An 18,002-nucleotide genomic window follows, 5' to 3' on the forward strand; every position below is an offset into this window, starting at 1 on the left:
CTGTATTGGAGCAACCAAAAATGCATGCAATACTCCAATGTGGCCAAAGTCCTATAAAACTATAGGCCAATGTGGCCAACGTCTTAGAAGAGAAAAAACATGTTCTGAAGTAATTCAATGGGTTGGGCAGCATCACTGAAGAACATGGATAAGTGAAGTTTCGGGTTGGGACTTCTTCAGACTCAAAAAAGGTTCCGACCTAAAGGTTCCGACCTACACCATCCAAAGCTTTGTGTCTCTTTTTATACAACATCATCCGTAGTTCCAGCATCCGTAGTTTTTACAAAAAGCTGCTTCATGGCTTCCTGAATCTTATAATAAATGCCTCAACCAAGGAAGGTGAGCATCCCATATACTTTCTTTACCACTCTATCTACTTGTGTTGCCACTTTTGAGGAATTAAACATTTTGGGACATTGAAAAACATGAAACATATAAACAATAAAGTGAATGGTGGAGGTGGATGTTCAGAAAATGACCTTTGAAAGTCATTTGGACGGATATAAGGAGAGGAATGGGTTTAGAGGGATGTGGGCCAAATGACGGCAAATGGGGCTAGTCCAATATGCCAATATAGTCGGCATGAACAAGGTGGGCCGAAGGGCCTACTTTCGTGCTCTCTTCCTCTATGACTCTAAGATGTTAGGCTGGAGAAAACATGGATGATGAATTTAGACTCAGGGTAGTACAGAAACTATATACTCTGTTGGGACGAATGAGGACAAATATTGTACAGGTAGCAGTTGTAGGAGTTTACCTCAGACTTTTGCCGGTAATGCAAAAATTATAATTTGTAAGGTCAATCAAGAAGTTATAACTTCTTCATCCCTTTGTGATCAGAACACATCATATTTAAATACTATTATACAATTATTTTTAGCTCATTTACTGTAATGAAGACATAAGGATGCAGACATGTTTACTCTATTAAATTAACAATTATGCCAGAGTTTACTTTCCTGAACATATGAGTTAGAATTGGTTAATCTGTAATTTTAGTCTTCAGGATAAAGTTTTAAGACATGAGCTGACATTAGAACAATAAAGAATACAGCAAACTAGTAAAACATCTTCATGTCCCTTCCTCTGGGCTTTTAAGTGAGGAGAGTTTTAAGCATTCTTGAGTTTTCATGATTTTTGACAAGCTATGATTCGTATATAGAAAGATGGTTAAAGGGCCATAATAATGAATTGTTCTTAAAAATAATCATTTAGCACAAAACACATACAATTAATGATAAAACACAAATTGCTTGAGGAACTCAAATGGATTTGACAGCCCGTTATCCCCGCAGTCAGCCTTCTTCTTTCCCCTCATTAGTACGCACTTCTCCCATCTCCCTTATTTCCTTTTTATACCCCCTATTTCCCCAGCTCCTTCTCCTGTGTCCCCCGCCCCTTCTTTACATTTCACTCTTCCTCTTTTCTCCTTATCAGACACCCTTTGCACCTGAAGCCTTTGTCATTTACTCAACCCATCTGACAATCAACCCCCTCACCGACACCAACCTATCATTTACCAGGCTTTGTCCCACTCCCAGCTATTTTCCAGCTTTCCCTTCAACCCCATCCAATCTATTTGTCAGAATAAGAGTGCCAGCCAATTATGTCACCTACCCATTCCCTATCCATTCCCTCCACAGTTGCTGCCTGACTTCCTGAATCTGCTATTTCTTGTAGAGCATTGTGTTCAGTTTTGGTCACGTTACTATAGGAAGGATGTTGTGAAGCTGGAGAGACTGCAGAGAAGATTTACGAGGACTGTGCTGTTGTGAGAGGTTGGGCAGGCTTGGTGTTTATTTCATGGAGCGCAGGAGGTTGAGGGGTGATCCTATAGGGGTGTATAAAGTCATGAGGGGAATAGGGTGATTGCACAGTGTTTTACCCAGTGTAAGGTGAGAGGGGAAAGATTTAAATAGTTCCATTTAAACTATTAATAGATTTAATAGTTTCCCCTGAGTGGCAAAGTTTTCCACACAGAGGGTGGTGGGTATATGGAAAGAGCTCGCAGAGGAGGTAGTTGAGGCACGTACAATGAGAACATTTAAAAGACATTAGGACAGGTACATGTATAGGAAAGGGTGAGAGGGAGATGGGCCTAAGGTGGGCAGGTGGGACTAATGTGGATGGGGCATCTTGTTTAACTTGGGCAAGTTGGGCCGATGAGCTTCTTTCCATGGTGTATGACAGTTTGAATTAAGAATGCTTGGTTAATTTAGTTATTGTTTTTTTTTTGTACTGGTGGTGTCTTCAGAAGAGGTGAGAGATCAGCTGGAATTCCAATCCATTGAGGTAAGAAAGTTGCTTTGTACTTGAAAATCTTTAGAAACGGTGAATCAGGCAGAGTGTAGTTATCGAGATAAATAGTCTCCCCACCAGCGAGGTACCCAGCCCAATACCCAAATGTCCCTATCGTCATTACAGTGTGATTACAATGAGCAAGAATAGAAAGATCTTGACCTGGACTGTTCGATGTATCTGAAAAGAAAACATCCTCTTTGGAATTATTGATGTTCTCCTTGCACCAATCCATTCCATTACTTGTCACTGTAAAAATTACATTCTTGTATTTATTTCTGAAGTAAGTCATTGCTTTTTCTAAATATTTCTTATCAGCCACGACCCCTTTCCAAATTTTTGGCATGATGCGTAAATAATCGCCCCTTCGAACATGAACACCAACAAAAGTCACATTCTTTTGCTCACCCTTGATGCGTCTCAGATATGTATTTGTCTCTTCCGTGATAAAGTCATGAAAGGTGAACTCGCGGAGAATTTCCTCTCGTAAGTGATGATAGAAGGTCCAGGAGAACGGGTGTCCCGTGAGCATTCGATAGTCCCCTGGAATATTACGATACTCGTCATCCATCCAGTCATGGAGCCCGTAAGGCTTCATGTGTAATTTTTTGTTCAAGCTTTCATGGAGGGTTGGAAGAGTTGTTTTAAAGATAGGAGACAGATAATTCGCCATGGCAGGCAAAATGTAGGCCTGATGGCCATTCAGCTTTGCCAAAGCATACAATGCTGCATATTCCCCCATCTGGTTGCCAAGTCGTCCAATAGAATTTACTGTCCAAATTCCCTTTGGAATATTCTCCACTCTGGTTTGACCATCTTCCTTACCACTTTTTACATTTGTATCTTTATTTAAATTACCTATTTTAGACAGATATTTATATTGGTATTCAAAATATATGGAAACAAATATTACTGAAAGTAAAATGAATATGAAGATGTGACGTTTCATCTTGTTTTGCTCAATAGAAATGCACTTCGGCAAAACTATTTTCATGGAGTTTACGTTGTATCTTCTCTGTTCTTTCAATTTACCTCAGTGCTTCTGAAAATAGATTTTTTTTAAATAAAATTATTAGTTATTATTATAAAAATGTATTATTATAAAATTATTGTTAATATTATTAAATTTGAACAATTCCTCAAATTTGCTAATATTTAGTTTAGTTTTGACATACAGCTAGGTCATGGGGAGAATGTACATTTATTTCCAATTAACCAATTTCTGAAAAACAGGGAATAATTTGGTTCAGAGAAAAGACAGAAGTGAAGGATAGTCAATATTAAATAGTATGACAGGCACCATAGTTTGAATTTTGAGCTAACTACCAATTTCCTTTACAGTGGAAATTTATGTATCTGTCACTATCCTCTCCATCTGTATGTCATGTATGGGAAAGCAGTCAACATAATCATATTATGCCTTGCGTCCGTATGGCATTAACATTGAATTCTCCCAATTTTGCTAGCCCTTGCTGTCTCCTCCCCTTCCTTAACCCTCTAGCTGTCTCCTCCCACCCTCCCATCCGCCCGCCCTCGGGCTCCTCCTCCTCCTCCCCTTTTTCTTCCTTTCCCCCCCCCACCCCCCATCAGTCTGAAGAAGGGTTTTGGCCCGAAACGTCGCCTATTTCCTTCGCTCCATAGATGCTGCTGCACCCGCTGAGTTTCCCCAGCAATTTTGTGTACCTTCGATATTCCAGCATCTGCAGTTCCTTTTTGAACACTTTGTCTACTCCACTGCGATATCTCCTCAAGGTATGCCTACTTTGAAGAAGTTCTTCTCCGCTCTCCGGAGACAGTTTCACAACCTCCTCTCTAACTGCACACCCTCTGTGATCCCCCCTGCCCTCCAACTGTACGACCATACCCTTACCCAGACTCGATACCACAGCCACATTTGCTTCCTCGGGGCCTGCCTGAGCCTCCATCTCATACCCCATGGCTTCCAGCTCCAGTTCCCTACCTCCCAGTTCGGACCCCAACCGGACCATCGGTACCGACTGGCTATCCACCGGCATACCCTGCAATTCTCCAACCGGGCACTGAGATCCACCCTGGTCACGATGCGCCGGCACCAACAGGACCTCACATCGACACTCCCTGTACTTCAGGCCTCACTAACCCAGACCTGCAATGGACCCCAGCTGTATTTCATCCGCCGGAAGATCCACCTCTTTAATAAAAAATTCCTGGCCTACCTTAATTCCACCAAGGACCTTAAATTATACCGACTCCAGGGCGCTCCCAACGCCTACACTCCGCGACTCGACCGCCCGCAGACTCCGGGCCCCAGCTCTGGCCCGCATCGCCTGCCCGAGTCCCGCGACGCCATCTTGGCCACTAGGAGCGACTTCCATACTCACCGGGACGCCACCTTCACCGACCTCCACATCGATGCCGCCGCCGACCCTCACCTGCCGACCGATGACGCCTAGCCTCGCAGCTTCTACGGTAACTCGGACTTTCTCCCCCTTGCCGATTCCTCAGACATCGCCGCCGGACCCGACCTACCCGGCATCGCCGCCGAACCGGGGCTCCCCCAACATGGCCGCCGCAACGCACCCGATTCATCTCGCCACCGACCCGCCGACCTTCCGACCACCGGGACCACCCACGCATCGCCCGCGGACCCCGACTCAACCACCGCTGGACTCCGACCATCGGGTCCGGTGACCCGCGCCACTGGACTCCGACCATCGGGTCCGTTGACCCGCGCCACTGGACTCCGACCATCGGGTCCGGTGACCCGCGCCACTCCACCCCCCTCCAGCAACCCACAGCCGTCGCCTTACCTGGAGCCTGGACTCTGCACTGGGCCTGGAGCCTCCACGCTGCTTACTCCCACTCTACTGAACTTAACTCCACTGGGTCCTAGCGCCCGTCTGCCCAGCCTTGCCAACCTCATTGGCTGCTCCACTGACCCTCCCCCATCCCCCCCCAACCATGCCACCCCCGCTCTTCCCCACCCACATTACAGCCCTCTCTCCCCCCCACCCCCTGACCACCCACCACTCCTCCAACACCCACAACCCCCCCCCCCCCACACATCGCCCCGTCCCCAGTCCACCCACCTGCCTTCCTCTGGCCCCAACTCCCACCCCTGCCGGGTGTTCACCATCCCCCCCGACCTCCCCCTCTCCCCCACCCAACGGTCTGTCCTCAGCAGAGGTCTTACCTTTGTCCCCCTCCGTCCCCATCTCAATGAGTTCCGTGCCCACCATGACTTGGAGCGCTTCTACCGTCGTCTCCGCCTCGCAGCGCACTGCCATGGGAAGGAGTCCTCCCCCCCCCAATGATGACCCCTTTTCCCGTCTCCAACGCACCCCCGCCTCGTGGAACCCCTCTCATAAAGTCCCAGCTCAGGAACACTTTATCCAGAACTGCCGCCGCAGCGTCAACGGCCTCAACATCTCCACTCCCCTGTCTCACTCTAATCTTTCCCCCTCTGAACGCACTGCCATTGAATCACTCCGCAAAAACCCAGATTGGGTCATCAAACCAGCCGACAAGGGAGGTGCCGTGGTAGTCTGGCGCGTCGATCTCTACAAAGCTGAGGCCACGCGCCAACTCTCGGACACCTCCTCCTACTTACCCTTGGACCATTACCCCACTGACGAGCACCAGGCCACCATTTCTAGCACCATCGCCGACTTCATCAATTCCCACGCCCTGCCCGACCAAGCTTCCAACCTCATCGTTCCCCAGCCCCGCACGGCCCGTTTTTACCTTCTCCCCAAAATCCACAAACCCGGCTCTCCCGGCAGACCCATTGTCTCTGCGTGTTCGTGCCCCACCGAACTCATCTCCACATACCTTGACTCCATCCTATCCCCCTTGGTCAAATCCCTCCCCACCTATGTTCTAGACACCTCAGACACTCTCCGCCGCCTCCACGCATTCCACTCTCTGGGCCCTCACCCCCTCAACTTCACCATGGATGTCCGGTCACTCTACACCTCCATCCCCCACCAGGATGGCCTCGGAGCCCTCCGGTTCTTCCTCGACCAGAGGAGCAACCTATACCCAGCCACTGACACTCTCCTCCGCTTAGCGGAGTTGGTCCTCACCCTCAACAACTTTACATTTGACTCCTCCCATTTCCTCCAAACACAAGGCGTAGCTATGGGCACACGCATGGGCCCCAGCTACGCCTGCCTCTTTGTCGGGTACGTTGAACAATCCTTGTTCGAGACGTACCAGGGCCCCATCCCCGACCTCTACCTCCGTTACATTGACGACTGCTTTGGGGCCACCTCCTGCACCTACACACAACTGACTGACTTCATCCACTTCACCACCAACTTCCATCCGGTACTCCAATACACCTGGACGATTTCCGACACTTCCCTACCATTCCTTGACCTCACCATCTCCATCGCAGAGGACAGACTCCTGACCGACATACATTACAAACCCACTGACTCACATGGCTATCTGGACTACACGTCTTCCCACCCTGCCCCCTGTAAAGACTCCATCCCCTACTCCCAATTCCTCCGCCTACGCCGCATCTGTTCCCAGGATGAGACATTCCATACCAGGGCATCGGAAATGTCCTCGTTCTTCAGGGAACGGGGATTCCCCTCCGCCACCATAGATGAGGCTCACACCAGGGTCTCATCCATACCCCATAACACTGCTCTCTCTCCCCATCCCCGCACTCGCAACAAGGGCAGAGTCCCTCTGGTCCTCACCTTTCACCCCACCAGCCGGCAAATACAACACATAATCCTCCGCCATTTCCGCCACCTCCAACGTGACCCCACCACTCGCCACATCTTCCCATCTCCCCCCATGTCTGCCTTCCGCAAAGACCGCTCCCTCCGCAACTCCCTCGTCAATTCTTCCCTTCCCTCCCGCACCACCCCCTCCCCGGGCACTTTCCGTTGCAACCGCAAGAAATGCAACACCTATCCCTTCACCTCCCCCCTCGACTCCATTCAAGGACCCAAGCAGTCGTTCCAGGTGCGACAAAGGTTCACCTGTATCTCCTTCAACCTCATCTACTGCATCCGCTGCTCTAGATGTCAGCTGATTTACATCGGGGAGACTAAGCGTAGGTTGGGCGATCGTTTCGCTGAACACCTCCGCTCAGTCCGCAATAACCTACCTGAACTCCCGGTGGCTCAGCATTTCAACTCCCCCTCCCATTCCCAATCCGACCTCTCTGTCCTGGGTCTCCTCCATTGCCAGAGTGAGCAACAGCGGAAATTGGAGGAACAGCACCTCATATTCCGTCTGGGGACCTTGCGTCCGGATGGCATTAACATTGAATTCTCCCAATTTTGCTAGCCCTTGCTGTCTCCTCCCCTTCCTTAACCCTCTAGCTGTCTCCTCCTCGGGCTCCTCCTCCTCCTCCTCCCCTTTTCCTTCCTTCTCCCACCCCCCATCAGTCTGAAGAAGGGTTTCGGCCCGAAACGTCGCCTATTTCCTTCGCTCCATAGATGCTGCTGCACCCGCTGAGTTTCCCCAGCAATTTTGTGTACCTTCGATATTCCAGCATCTGCAGTTCCTTTTTGAACAACATAATCATATCACCAGATTCATGAATAAATTCTTCCCTGCTGTTTAAAGATGACTAAATGGTTCTCCCGTAAACCACGGGTGAATCCAAACAATAGCCTTTTTATCGATCATGGTACATCTGACAATGATAAACCAATACCAATGTCAGGGCCAATAGCAGCAACATGCAAAAAGCAGCAACGATGTACACAAGAGACATCTGTTTAGACTTAATCAACTTTGAATTCTTGCATGCATTTGTCACTCAGTTTAAATGGGATTTTTGTCAAATTTGCTTTATAATATGGGAGAAGAAGTGAATCTAAATAAATACAGGTCATTGCTTATCAATCTTTAGTGCCTTTAATTAAAATGACACCATTGTACCATGTTTCTTGATGGAGAACATTATTGAAGCTCATCAAGACACAGTTATCGGGTGTGAAGCTGGATTACTAAAGGCCACAGATCATGGTCTGTTTGGGAATTGTAGTGGATGTAAGTACACACATGCTAGAAATGCCCTTGAAGATAACTTCAATAACAAGGAAAGTTACTACAGTAGCGCAACGAGTATGGAATTCATGGTGTGACAGAAAATTGCATCATAAATTGAAAAATTAAAAAAAGAGACAGCAGTGATTGAGAGAGAGTAGTGAATACAAAGATTCAGATTCTGATTAGTTTATTGTCTGATACACATGGATGCAATAATTCCTTATTCACATGAAGCGCACAGAGTAAACAGTGTATACATACAGTAATGATAAATGCAACCAATAAACACAACCAACGACGGTAAAACAGTAGAATGGAGGCTGATCACAGTGCAATCAAAGTAGTGACAAAAAAATTAAAATACAATAACAGAATACTCAATTTCCCTTTGCAATTACTAGTTGCACCGGTGCTTGTGCAGCTGACTTACACATGGCATTCAAGCTAGTTTTTTCTGCACACCAAGACGTCTCAATCTCTCACTGAATATGGAGGCAAATCACAGATGCCAAGGTTGTCACTATTATCAGGGCCACTTAATGCACACAAATGAACTCACTGTCAATAAGCATTAATTTACACTTGGGATCAATAAAACATAAAAAATGTTGTTAATAAAAATAAACTATCAAGAGCTTCCATTTCATGGACAAAAAGATGGTGATACACATCTATATATATATATCTCTATCTTCTATTATATTCTTATCTATCTATCTATCTATCTATCTATCTATCTATCTATCTATCTATCTATCTATCTATCTATCTATCTATCTATCTATCTATCTATCTATCTATCTATCTATCTATCTATCTCTAGAACTCTGAACTGTCCTCTTCCGGTTTGCATTGTTTTTACATTTGCGCAATAACGGTACCAAATAGCGCTACAATTTTCCAGCACCTTACTTGCCATTCTCCTGTGCTGCAAGTGCACCAAATTTTGTTCCAATCGGTGAAATATTACAAAAGTTATTAAGGTTTAAAAATCGTAAAAACCGCACATGCACAGATTGGTCTCCTCTTCTGTCAGCAGATTGGATTTCTTTCTTATAATTCACTGGGATGGCGACGACCCTTCCGGCACCCGCTGTCAATCACCAGCGGCGAGAAGAATAAAGCTGAAGGAGTGGAGTGAGCAGAGTGGTGAGAGCGAGTTCAGGCTGCGGGCTGCGTTGACCACCACCACAATGAGCTGGGAGCACTGAGTGAGGCCAGAGGATAGGGGCCGGGACCAGGACTGGGAGTCACTGAGTGCGGCTGTAGCCGGGGCTGGGAGCCACTGACTGCGGCTGGATCGGGGCCGGAAGCCGCTGAGCGAGGCCTGGTCCGGGACTGCCAAGTGAGGACGGATCCGGGGCTGGGGCCAGAAGCCTCTGAATGAGACGGGAGGCGGAACCAGGGCCAGGCACTGCAGAGTAAGGCTGGAGCCAGAGCCGGAACCGGAGCCAGGGCCGGGAGCTGTGAGTGCAGCCGGAGCCAGGGCTGGGAGCAGTTGAGTGCGGCCAGGGCCAGAACCGGCTGAGTGAGGCCAGGGCAGGGAGTCGTTGAGTGAGGCAGGAACTGGGGCCGGGGCAAGGAACTGCTGAGTGAGGTCAGGGCAGGGAGCTTGGGCTGGGAGCCGTTGAGTGAGGCCGGAGCCAGGGCCAGGGTCTGAAGCCGTTGAGAGGGGCTGAGGCCAGGTCCGGGACCAGAAGCCGTTGAGTGCCAGAAGCCGCTGAGTAGGTCATGGCAGCGACAGGTCACGGCAGCAGGAGGCTATAACTGTGATAGGCTATGCAAGCGGCAGCGGTAGGCCACGGCAATGGCAGGGGTAGGCAGAGGCTGGAGTAGCCGTCCCCGCCCCCGGCTACAGAATGCTTCCGCTGACCCCGCATAAAGCCGTACCCGTAGTCCAGCTGCAGCCCATTCGGCCCAAAATACCTGTCCTAGCCGATGAAAAGTAAATTCGGCCCACATTGTCTGTACAAGCCCTCCAGAAACCAGGCCTTTTGGTCCACAACAACTATACTAGCCCATGTACTAGTCCAGCTACAGCTGTAGCACGCTTCCCCACCCAACCCCCCCACCAGCCTCCGCCTGAAGCCATCCCCCACTGCCGGCTGCAGGTCGGTCCTTTCCCACCATCACCTCCACCGGCCCCCGACAGCCCCAGCCTGAAGCTGCCCCCCTCCCCCGGCCGCAGTACGCTCTCCCTCCCCGCCGGCCAGTAGGCTACTGCAGCGGTAGGTCACGACAGCGATAGTCCACAGCAGTGGCAGCAGTAGGTGACAGCAGCGGTCCGCCACGACAGAATAGGCAGCGGCAGCGACAGGCCACAGCAGCGGTAGGCCACGGCAGCGGTCAGCCACGGCAGAATAGGCAGCGACAGGCCACAGCAGCGGTAGGCCACGGCAGCGCTCCACCCCTCCCCACCAGCCCCCGACAGGCCCCACCTGAAGCCTACCCTCTCCCACTCCCCCGGCTGCAGGACGCTCACCACTCCCCTACCGGCACCCGACGGCCCCCGCCTGAAGCCTTCCCCCTCCCCCGGCTGCAGCGCGCAACAACAAACGCAACAAGAAACAATAGACTTAATAAATCGCATCTTTAATGTTTAAATTGTTGTTATATTTTATTCACATTTTAAGCTTTAATAAATCCCTTTTCCACTTGCCGTGCCCCATCAGCTGCGCCTGCACAGTATTACCTTGGTGTTCTACGTCACAATGGGAACCCCATGGGCAGGAATGGCTGCGCCGCTGGTGAGCCGCTGAGTGGATGGGGGAGGGGGGGGGGGGGTGTTGAGGAGGGATGGAATGAGTGCATGGGGGGGAAGGGTAAGGGACAGAGTGAGGGGGTGAGGAGAGGAGGGGGATCAGGGGAATAACAACTGGTACCTGTCAGCCGCGCCTGCGCAGTTGGGGGCTATGCGTGAGTGGTGGAATATTGCGTTGGGTACCATAGCGATTTTTATTGACTTTGATTTCATTCGAATCCTTCCATTTTCATTGACGACTAACAGTGTAATTAGGTTATTTTAAGGTTTGATTTGGCATTGTGTTTATTGGGGAAGTGCGAAAGGGGAGAGGTGAGGGAGTGACTGAGGGATGGGAAAAGGAGAGGGTGGAAAAGGTGAGGGACGGAATGGAGGGGGAGAGGGGAGAGAAGAGGGAGAGTGAAGACGAAAGGGAGGGAGAGTATGAGCCACGCCTGCGCAGTTGGGGGCTATGGGTGATTATTGCGTTGGGGGATTGGGTACATCACAATGGAATCTAATTTAGCAGCAAATCTAAGGGGCGGGGTGTTAGTGTGTGGTGGGGGGGGTTAAGTGTGTGGTGGGGAGGTTAGTGAGTGTGTATGGGTTAGTGTGTGTGGGGGTTAGTGTGTGTGGGGGTTAGTGTGTGTGGGTTAGTACGTCTGGGGGGGGGTAGTGTGTGGGTGGGGTTAGTGTGTGGGGGGGTGTTAGTGTGTGTGTGGGGGTGGGTTAGTATGAGTGGGGGGGCTAATGTGTGGGGGGGGGGTTGGTGTGTGTGTGGGGGGTTAGTATGAGTGGGGGGGCTAGTGTGTAGGGGGGGTTAGTGTGTGTGTGGGCGGGTTAGTGTGTGTGTGTGTGTGAGGATTAGTGTGTGTGTGAGGGGTTAGTGTGCGTGGAGGGGGGGTTAGTGTGTGCGGGGGCAACTGTGTGTGAGGAGGGGGTCATGTCATAGCAGGTAGATTTCTTGGACTACTCGAGAGTATTTGACTTGAATGCTGTAAACTTAGACTCCACCTAGGAGGGGACCTAACTTAGATGGTGCACTGACAGCGAAGGGAAATATGCAGGGTGCTTGGTGCCAGTAATATAGAGTCTTAGAGGGAGTCGTAGAGCACGGACGACATGGTGGCGCAGCAGTGGAGTTGCTGCTTTACAGCACCGGAGACCCAGGTTCGATCCTGAATACTGGTTCTCCCCGTGACCTGCATGTGTTTCTCCCCGTGACCTGCATGGGTTTCTCCGAGATCTTCGGATTACTCCCACACTCCAAAGATGTACAGGTTTATAGGTTAATTTGCTTTGTATAAATATAAAATTGTATGAATGTAAATTCTCCCTGATGCGTGTAGCTAAGTGTTAATGGGCGTGGATAACTGGTCAGAGCAGACCCGGTGGGCCTGAAGGACCAGTTTCTGTGCTGCACCTCTAAAAACTAAAAATAACCTAAACAGGCTCTTTGGTCTACTAACAAAGATATCACATCTAAGCTGGTTCTATTTGCATTTACCCAATTTTGGCCCACATCCATCTAAACCTTTCCTATCCATGCTCATGTTCCAGTGTCTTTTAAAAATGTTGTATAGTACCCACCTCAACAACCTTCTTTGCTTTTTCTATTTAATATTTATGCCGGATAGGAAGAGAGAAGACCTGTACTGCACTGCTGAAGTCTTCAAATTAAAGCCATTGGCAACCCACTTCCAATTAAATAGAACCAGCCTTTAAAACACATTAAAGAAGGGCCTTAACCAGAAACATCACCCATTTCTTCTCTCCAGAGATGCTGCCTGTCCCGTTGAGTTACACCAGCATTTTGTGTCTATCTTCGGTGTCAACCAGCATCTGCAGTTCCTTCCTACACAGTTAAAATACTTCTTCAAGCTTACAAATCACAATAAATGATGGAGGCAAGAATCACATTTCAACTTCCTACCTGTTAATAATGATCCGTTTCGTAAGCACTCTGCGCTTTCACCAGGCCACTGCAATGATATGTACGCTGCCTCACCCACTGTGATTCTCCAGCATTTTTGTCTATCTATAGAAAATCTAGCTTTTTGAGACACAGCAAAATTTACAATACATTCCCACGCCTAGTTTGGCAATACAAGTTTTGCATTTTCACATTTAAAGAACAAAAAGGCAATCTTTCCCTTCTCTCCCCCCTCCCCCACCCATCTCTTCCCCCATCCCTCTCTCCCCCTTCCCCATTCTCTCTCTCCCCCTTCCCCATTCCCTCTCTCCACCCCTCCCCACCACTCTCACATCCCCTCCCTCACCTCTCCCAACCCCTACCCCTCTCTCCCCATCCCCCCTCCCCGCTCTCCTCCCCCTCCCCATCCCCCGCTCTCTCCCTTCCCCATCCCCCTTCCCCCCTCTCCCCCACCCCCTTCCCCTCCCCATTCTCTCCCCTCTCTCCTCCTGCCTCACTCCCTCCATCCCCCCTCTCTCCGCCCCCTCCCCATCCATCCTCTGTCACTTTCCCCCTTCCCCCCTCTCCCTCACCTTCCCCACTCTCTTCCCCATCCCCCTCTACCCCCTCCCCATCTCCATCTCCCCCTCTCCATCTCCGCCCCCTCTCCATTCCATCTCCCCCCCTCCCTCCACACCCCTCATCTCCCTCCCCCCTCTCTCCCCTCATCTCCCTCCCCCCTCTTTCTCTGCCCCACTCTCTTTGCCCCTCGAGATAGGGTGGGGATGTGGTAAAAGGAACCAATTAATAATATTAATATAATATCAAGGGAGGTGGTTAGTGTGTGTGTGTGTGTGTGTGTGTGGGGTGGGGGGGCGGTTATTGTGCGTGGCGGGGGATTAGTGTGTGTGGGAGGATTAGTGCTTGGCCCTCATCCATCTAAACTAGGGCCGGATTTACGTATAATCCAGACAAGCTTAAGCTTATGGCCGCCGCATCGCACCCTACTCACCTCGTCGCCTCACCAGGCTGGCCAAACCGTGCCACCCCACCGACCATCCGCACGCCTGAGCCCTCCCACGCATTGCCCGCCGACCCGGACTCTACTGCTCGTGGACTCATCCACCGACCCTCGCCACTCCACCGCCCTCCAGCAGCCCGCAGCCATCTCCTTACCTGCAGCCTGGACTCAGCACCGGGCCTGAAGCCTCCACGCTACTAACTCCCACTCCCCTGGGTTTTACTGCACTGGGTCCTAGTGCTAGACTCCCCAAGCCTGGTAACCTCAGTGGCTGATCCTCTGGGTCTTCCCCGTCCCCCATAAACTATGTGACCCCTGCTTTTCCCCACCCACACTACAGTCCTCATACCCCCCTACTCCCTGACCACCCACCACCCTCCCACCAGATATCGCCTCGGCCTCAGTTCACTCACCTGCCTTCCTCCGGCCCCAACCCCCATCCCTGCCGTGTGTTCACTATCCCCCCTGACCTCCCCCTCGATTTGGAGCTCTTCTACCATCGCCTCCGCTTCACAGCATTCTTCCATGGGAAGGAGTCCTCGCCCCCTATTGATGATCCCTTTTCCCGTCTCCAATGAACCCCCTCCTCGTGGACCCCACCTTCATGGCCTACCGGCTTTACACCTTTTTATCCAAAACTGCCGGCGGGGCATCAACCACCTCAACTACTCCACTCCCCTGTCTCACTCCAATCTCTCCCTCCCTGAACTTATAGCTATCAACTCACTCCGCAACAACCCAGATTGGGCGATCAAACCCGCCGACAAGGGAGGTGCCGTGGTAGTCTGGTGCGTCGATCTCTACAAAGCTGAGGCCACGCGCCAACTCTCGGAAACCTCCTCCTACTTACCCCTGGACCATGACCCCACGGACGAGCACCAGGCCACTATCTCTAGCACCATCACTGACTTCATCCACTCCAGCTCCCTGCCCCCCCCCCCCACCCCCGAGCCTCCAACCTCATTGTTCCCCAGCCCCGCATGGCCCAATTTTACCTTCTCCCCAACATCCACAAACCTGATTTTCCTGGTAGACCCATTGTCTCTGCCTATTTGTGCCCTACCTAACTTATTTCCACATACCTTGACTCCATCTTATCCCCCCTGGTTAAATCCCTTCGTACCTATGTTCAAGACACATCAGACACTCTCCATCATCTCCGCGCATTCCATTCTTTAGGCCCCCATCCCATCATCTTCACCATGGATGTCCAGTCACTCTACACTTCCATCCCCCACCAGGATGGTCTCAAAGCCCTCCGGTTCTTCCTCGACCAGAGAATCAACCTATACCCATCCACTGATACTCTCCTCCGCCTAGCGGAGTTGGTCCTTAACCTCAATAACTTCTCAGTTGACTCCTCCCATTTCCTCCAAATACAAGGCGTAGCTATGGGCACCAGCTATACCTGCCTCTTTGTCGGTACGCTGAACAACCCTTGTTCGAGGCGTACCAGGGCCCCATCCCCGACCTCAACCTCCATTACATCGACGACTGCTTTGGTGCTACCTCCTGCACCCACACACAACTGACTGACTTCATCCGCTTCACCACTAACTTCCATCTGGCACTCAAATGCACATGGACCATTTCCGACACTTCCCTACCATTTCTTGACCTCACTATCTCCATCGCAGGTGATAGACTTCTGACCGACATCCACTATAAACCCACTGACTCCCATGGCTATCTAGACTACTCTTCTTCTCCCCTACTCCCAATTCCCCGTCTACGCCGCATCTGCTCCCAGGATGAAGTGTTTCACACCAGGGCATCGGAAATTGTAATGTATATAATGTAATTAGCATATGTTATGTCTGGTGTGAGGGGACACGTGCGCTGGAGGAGACTCATGGTGGCGTCCTGCAATAAAGAAGCTTGCTAGTTTACTGTATCTGAGAGTTCTTTTGAGTCAGTTCCAAGTACCCAAAATACACTACAATTGGCGACGAGGATGGGATAGAGTTTGTGAACTCACCCACAGGACTGTTTTGCAACACGTAGGATTGTTTAACAGTTTAAACTGTAGATACGGAGTTGTGTCGCAGTTGTTTGCGAGCGGGACAAGAGAGGCCTGCAGATCCCTCTATGCCGGGGACTGCATTTAAAACATCAGCTGTACAAGTCGGCGAGTTTTGTCAGGCTATCTCTATGTTGTGTCTACGTGGCAAGATGTCGTCCTTCGGATTGTTACTCATTTTAGACTGAGTTTTCCTTTTGTCAAATTCCTCAAGCTGAATAGTCTTTGTATAAGTTTTAGGTGAATTGTTACACCAAAACACACAACAACAGCACGAAGAGGATAAAAGAACAGAAAAGGAAAGAAGAAGGACTGTCAGAAAAAAAAAAGGTTGTGTTTGGAAACAAAGTGGAACGGCACCAAGCCAAAAGATTTGGCGCCAAATGGTTTTAGATTGGCGCCAAAGAAAAGCAAGGTCGGAACAGGAAGCAAGGAAAACAAGTGGGGCAGTAAGTAAGTGTCACCGAAGAAAGCAGCCAAAAGCTGGAAGCCTAACCAGCAGGACAGCGACGGTGTCAACTTACCTGGAACATTTTCCAGGGCTGTGCAGCCAAGGCAAAGGGGCAGAAGAGGCCCAGCAGCTGCCACCGACTTTGGACGTTTTCCAGGGCTGTGTAGCCCACAGCCAGGCCCAGGAACCGCCAACGACGTCGAGTGAGGGCCTAGTACCGGGTACGTCACGGACAGGTCCAGTGAAGCCACCGACGAAACGGAGTCAGCCCGGCTGGGAGAAGAGTCAACCCGGTCGAGGGAGAAAGCCGGCCGCGTGAGAATCGGACCAGCAGCGAGAAAAAAAAAGCCCGGCCATGCGTGAGAAGCGGACCGGTCGTGAGAGAAAGCCCGGTCACAAGAGACGGCCGTGAGCAGAGAAAGCCTGGTCGGGAGCAGAGTCAGCCCGACCGTGAGCAGAGTCAGCCCGACCGTGAGCAGAAAAGAGGGTCCGGCTGCGCAAGAGAAGCGGACTGGTCGAGGGGGAAAGCCCGGACGTGAGAGGAAGTCCAGCCCCGAGCAAAGAGTGGGTCCGCACGAGAGCAGCAGGACAGCACTCAAGCACTTCAGCCCGGTCGGGAGTAGAGTCAGCCCGGTCGTGAGGGCTGTGGAGCCAGCAGGCAGGCAAGTCAGCAGAGCAGCAGCAGTCGACTTGGCAGCGAGCCAGCGGCAGTAAAAGTAACGGTGAAGCCCGGAGGAGCCAGCAAAAGCAGCAAAAGTGGAGGTCTGGTGAGGCCAGCAGCAAAAGTACCGGTGGGGACAGCTCGAGAGGTTCTTCAAAGTAAAAGCAGGACTGTTGAATGTAATGCATTGTTCACTATTCCTTCACAGTAAAAGCGGGACTGTTTGGATGTAATGCATTGGTCACTGTTATTAATAGTAAATCTGTGTGCATAGCAGGAATATGGTTAAAATGTTCTAAATGTCTATTAACATGAAATGCTGGTTAATAGTATAAATCTATTATTATAAGAATTAGTAATAGTCAGTGGGCTGGATCACTTCTTAGTGTGGATTAAGTCTAGTGCAGAATACACAGTGAGAGAAAAGAAGAGAGTGCACCTGAATAGCAACAGGTAGCTTGGCTTTTCAAATTGTAGGAAACGTGCCTCAATTAGATTATGGGTGTAATTTTGAGAAATGGACCAAAGTCTTGGAGGCTTGTTTCATTTCCAATGATATTGCTGCAGAGGAGAAGAAGAGAGCATGGTTCATATTAGGCTTAGGAAGAGAGGGTTATCAGACCTTACGTATGTTACTGCTGCCAGCAAAGCCCACAGATAAAATGTATGAGGAGTGTAAGGATGCTTTAATGGCTCATTTCTTGCCAAAACCTCCAAGGGTATCCAGAGGCAAGGAGCCTGAACTAAAGAGGGCAGAGAGTCTCTCAAAGGACCAAGGTCAAGTGCAAAAGGACAATGGTCAAGTGCAAAAGGACAAAGGTCAAGTGCAAAAGGACAAAGGTCAAATGCAAAAAGACAAAGGTCAAGTGCAAAGGGACACAAGTCAAGTGCAAAGGGAC

The 18,002-nt window shown here is 50.3% G+C and overlaps 1 protein-coding gene across 1 annotated transcript; it reads right to left on the reverse strand.

Annotated features, from left to right (window-relative positions):
• Positions 1-2,063: 2,063 nt before the first annotated feature.
• Positions 2,064-3,263, reverse strand: LOC116982024 (galactoside 2-alpha-L-fucosyltransferase 2-like). Its single transcript, XM_033035297.1, has one exon. It carries the CDS (start codon positions 3,245-3,247, stop codon positions 2,216-2,218), a length of 1,032 nt encoding a protein of 343 aa, XP_032891188.1. The 5' UTR covers positions 3,248-3,263; the 3' UTR covers positions 2,064-2,215.
• Positions 3,264-18,002: the final 14,739 nt, after the last annotated feature.

This window comes from Amblyraja radiata, chromosome 16, assembly GCF_010909765.2.
Source record: "Amblyraja radiata isolate CabotCenter1 chromosome 16, sAmbRad1.1.pri, whole genome shotgun sequence".
Lineage (NCBI taxonomy): Eukaryota > Metazoa > Chordata > Chondrichthyes > Rajiformes > Rajidae > Amblyraja > Amblyraja radiata.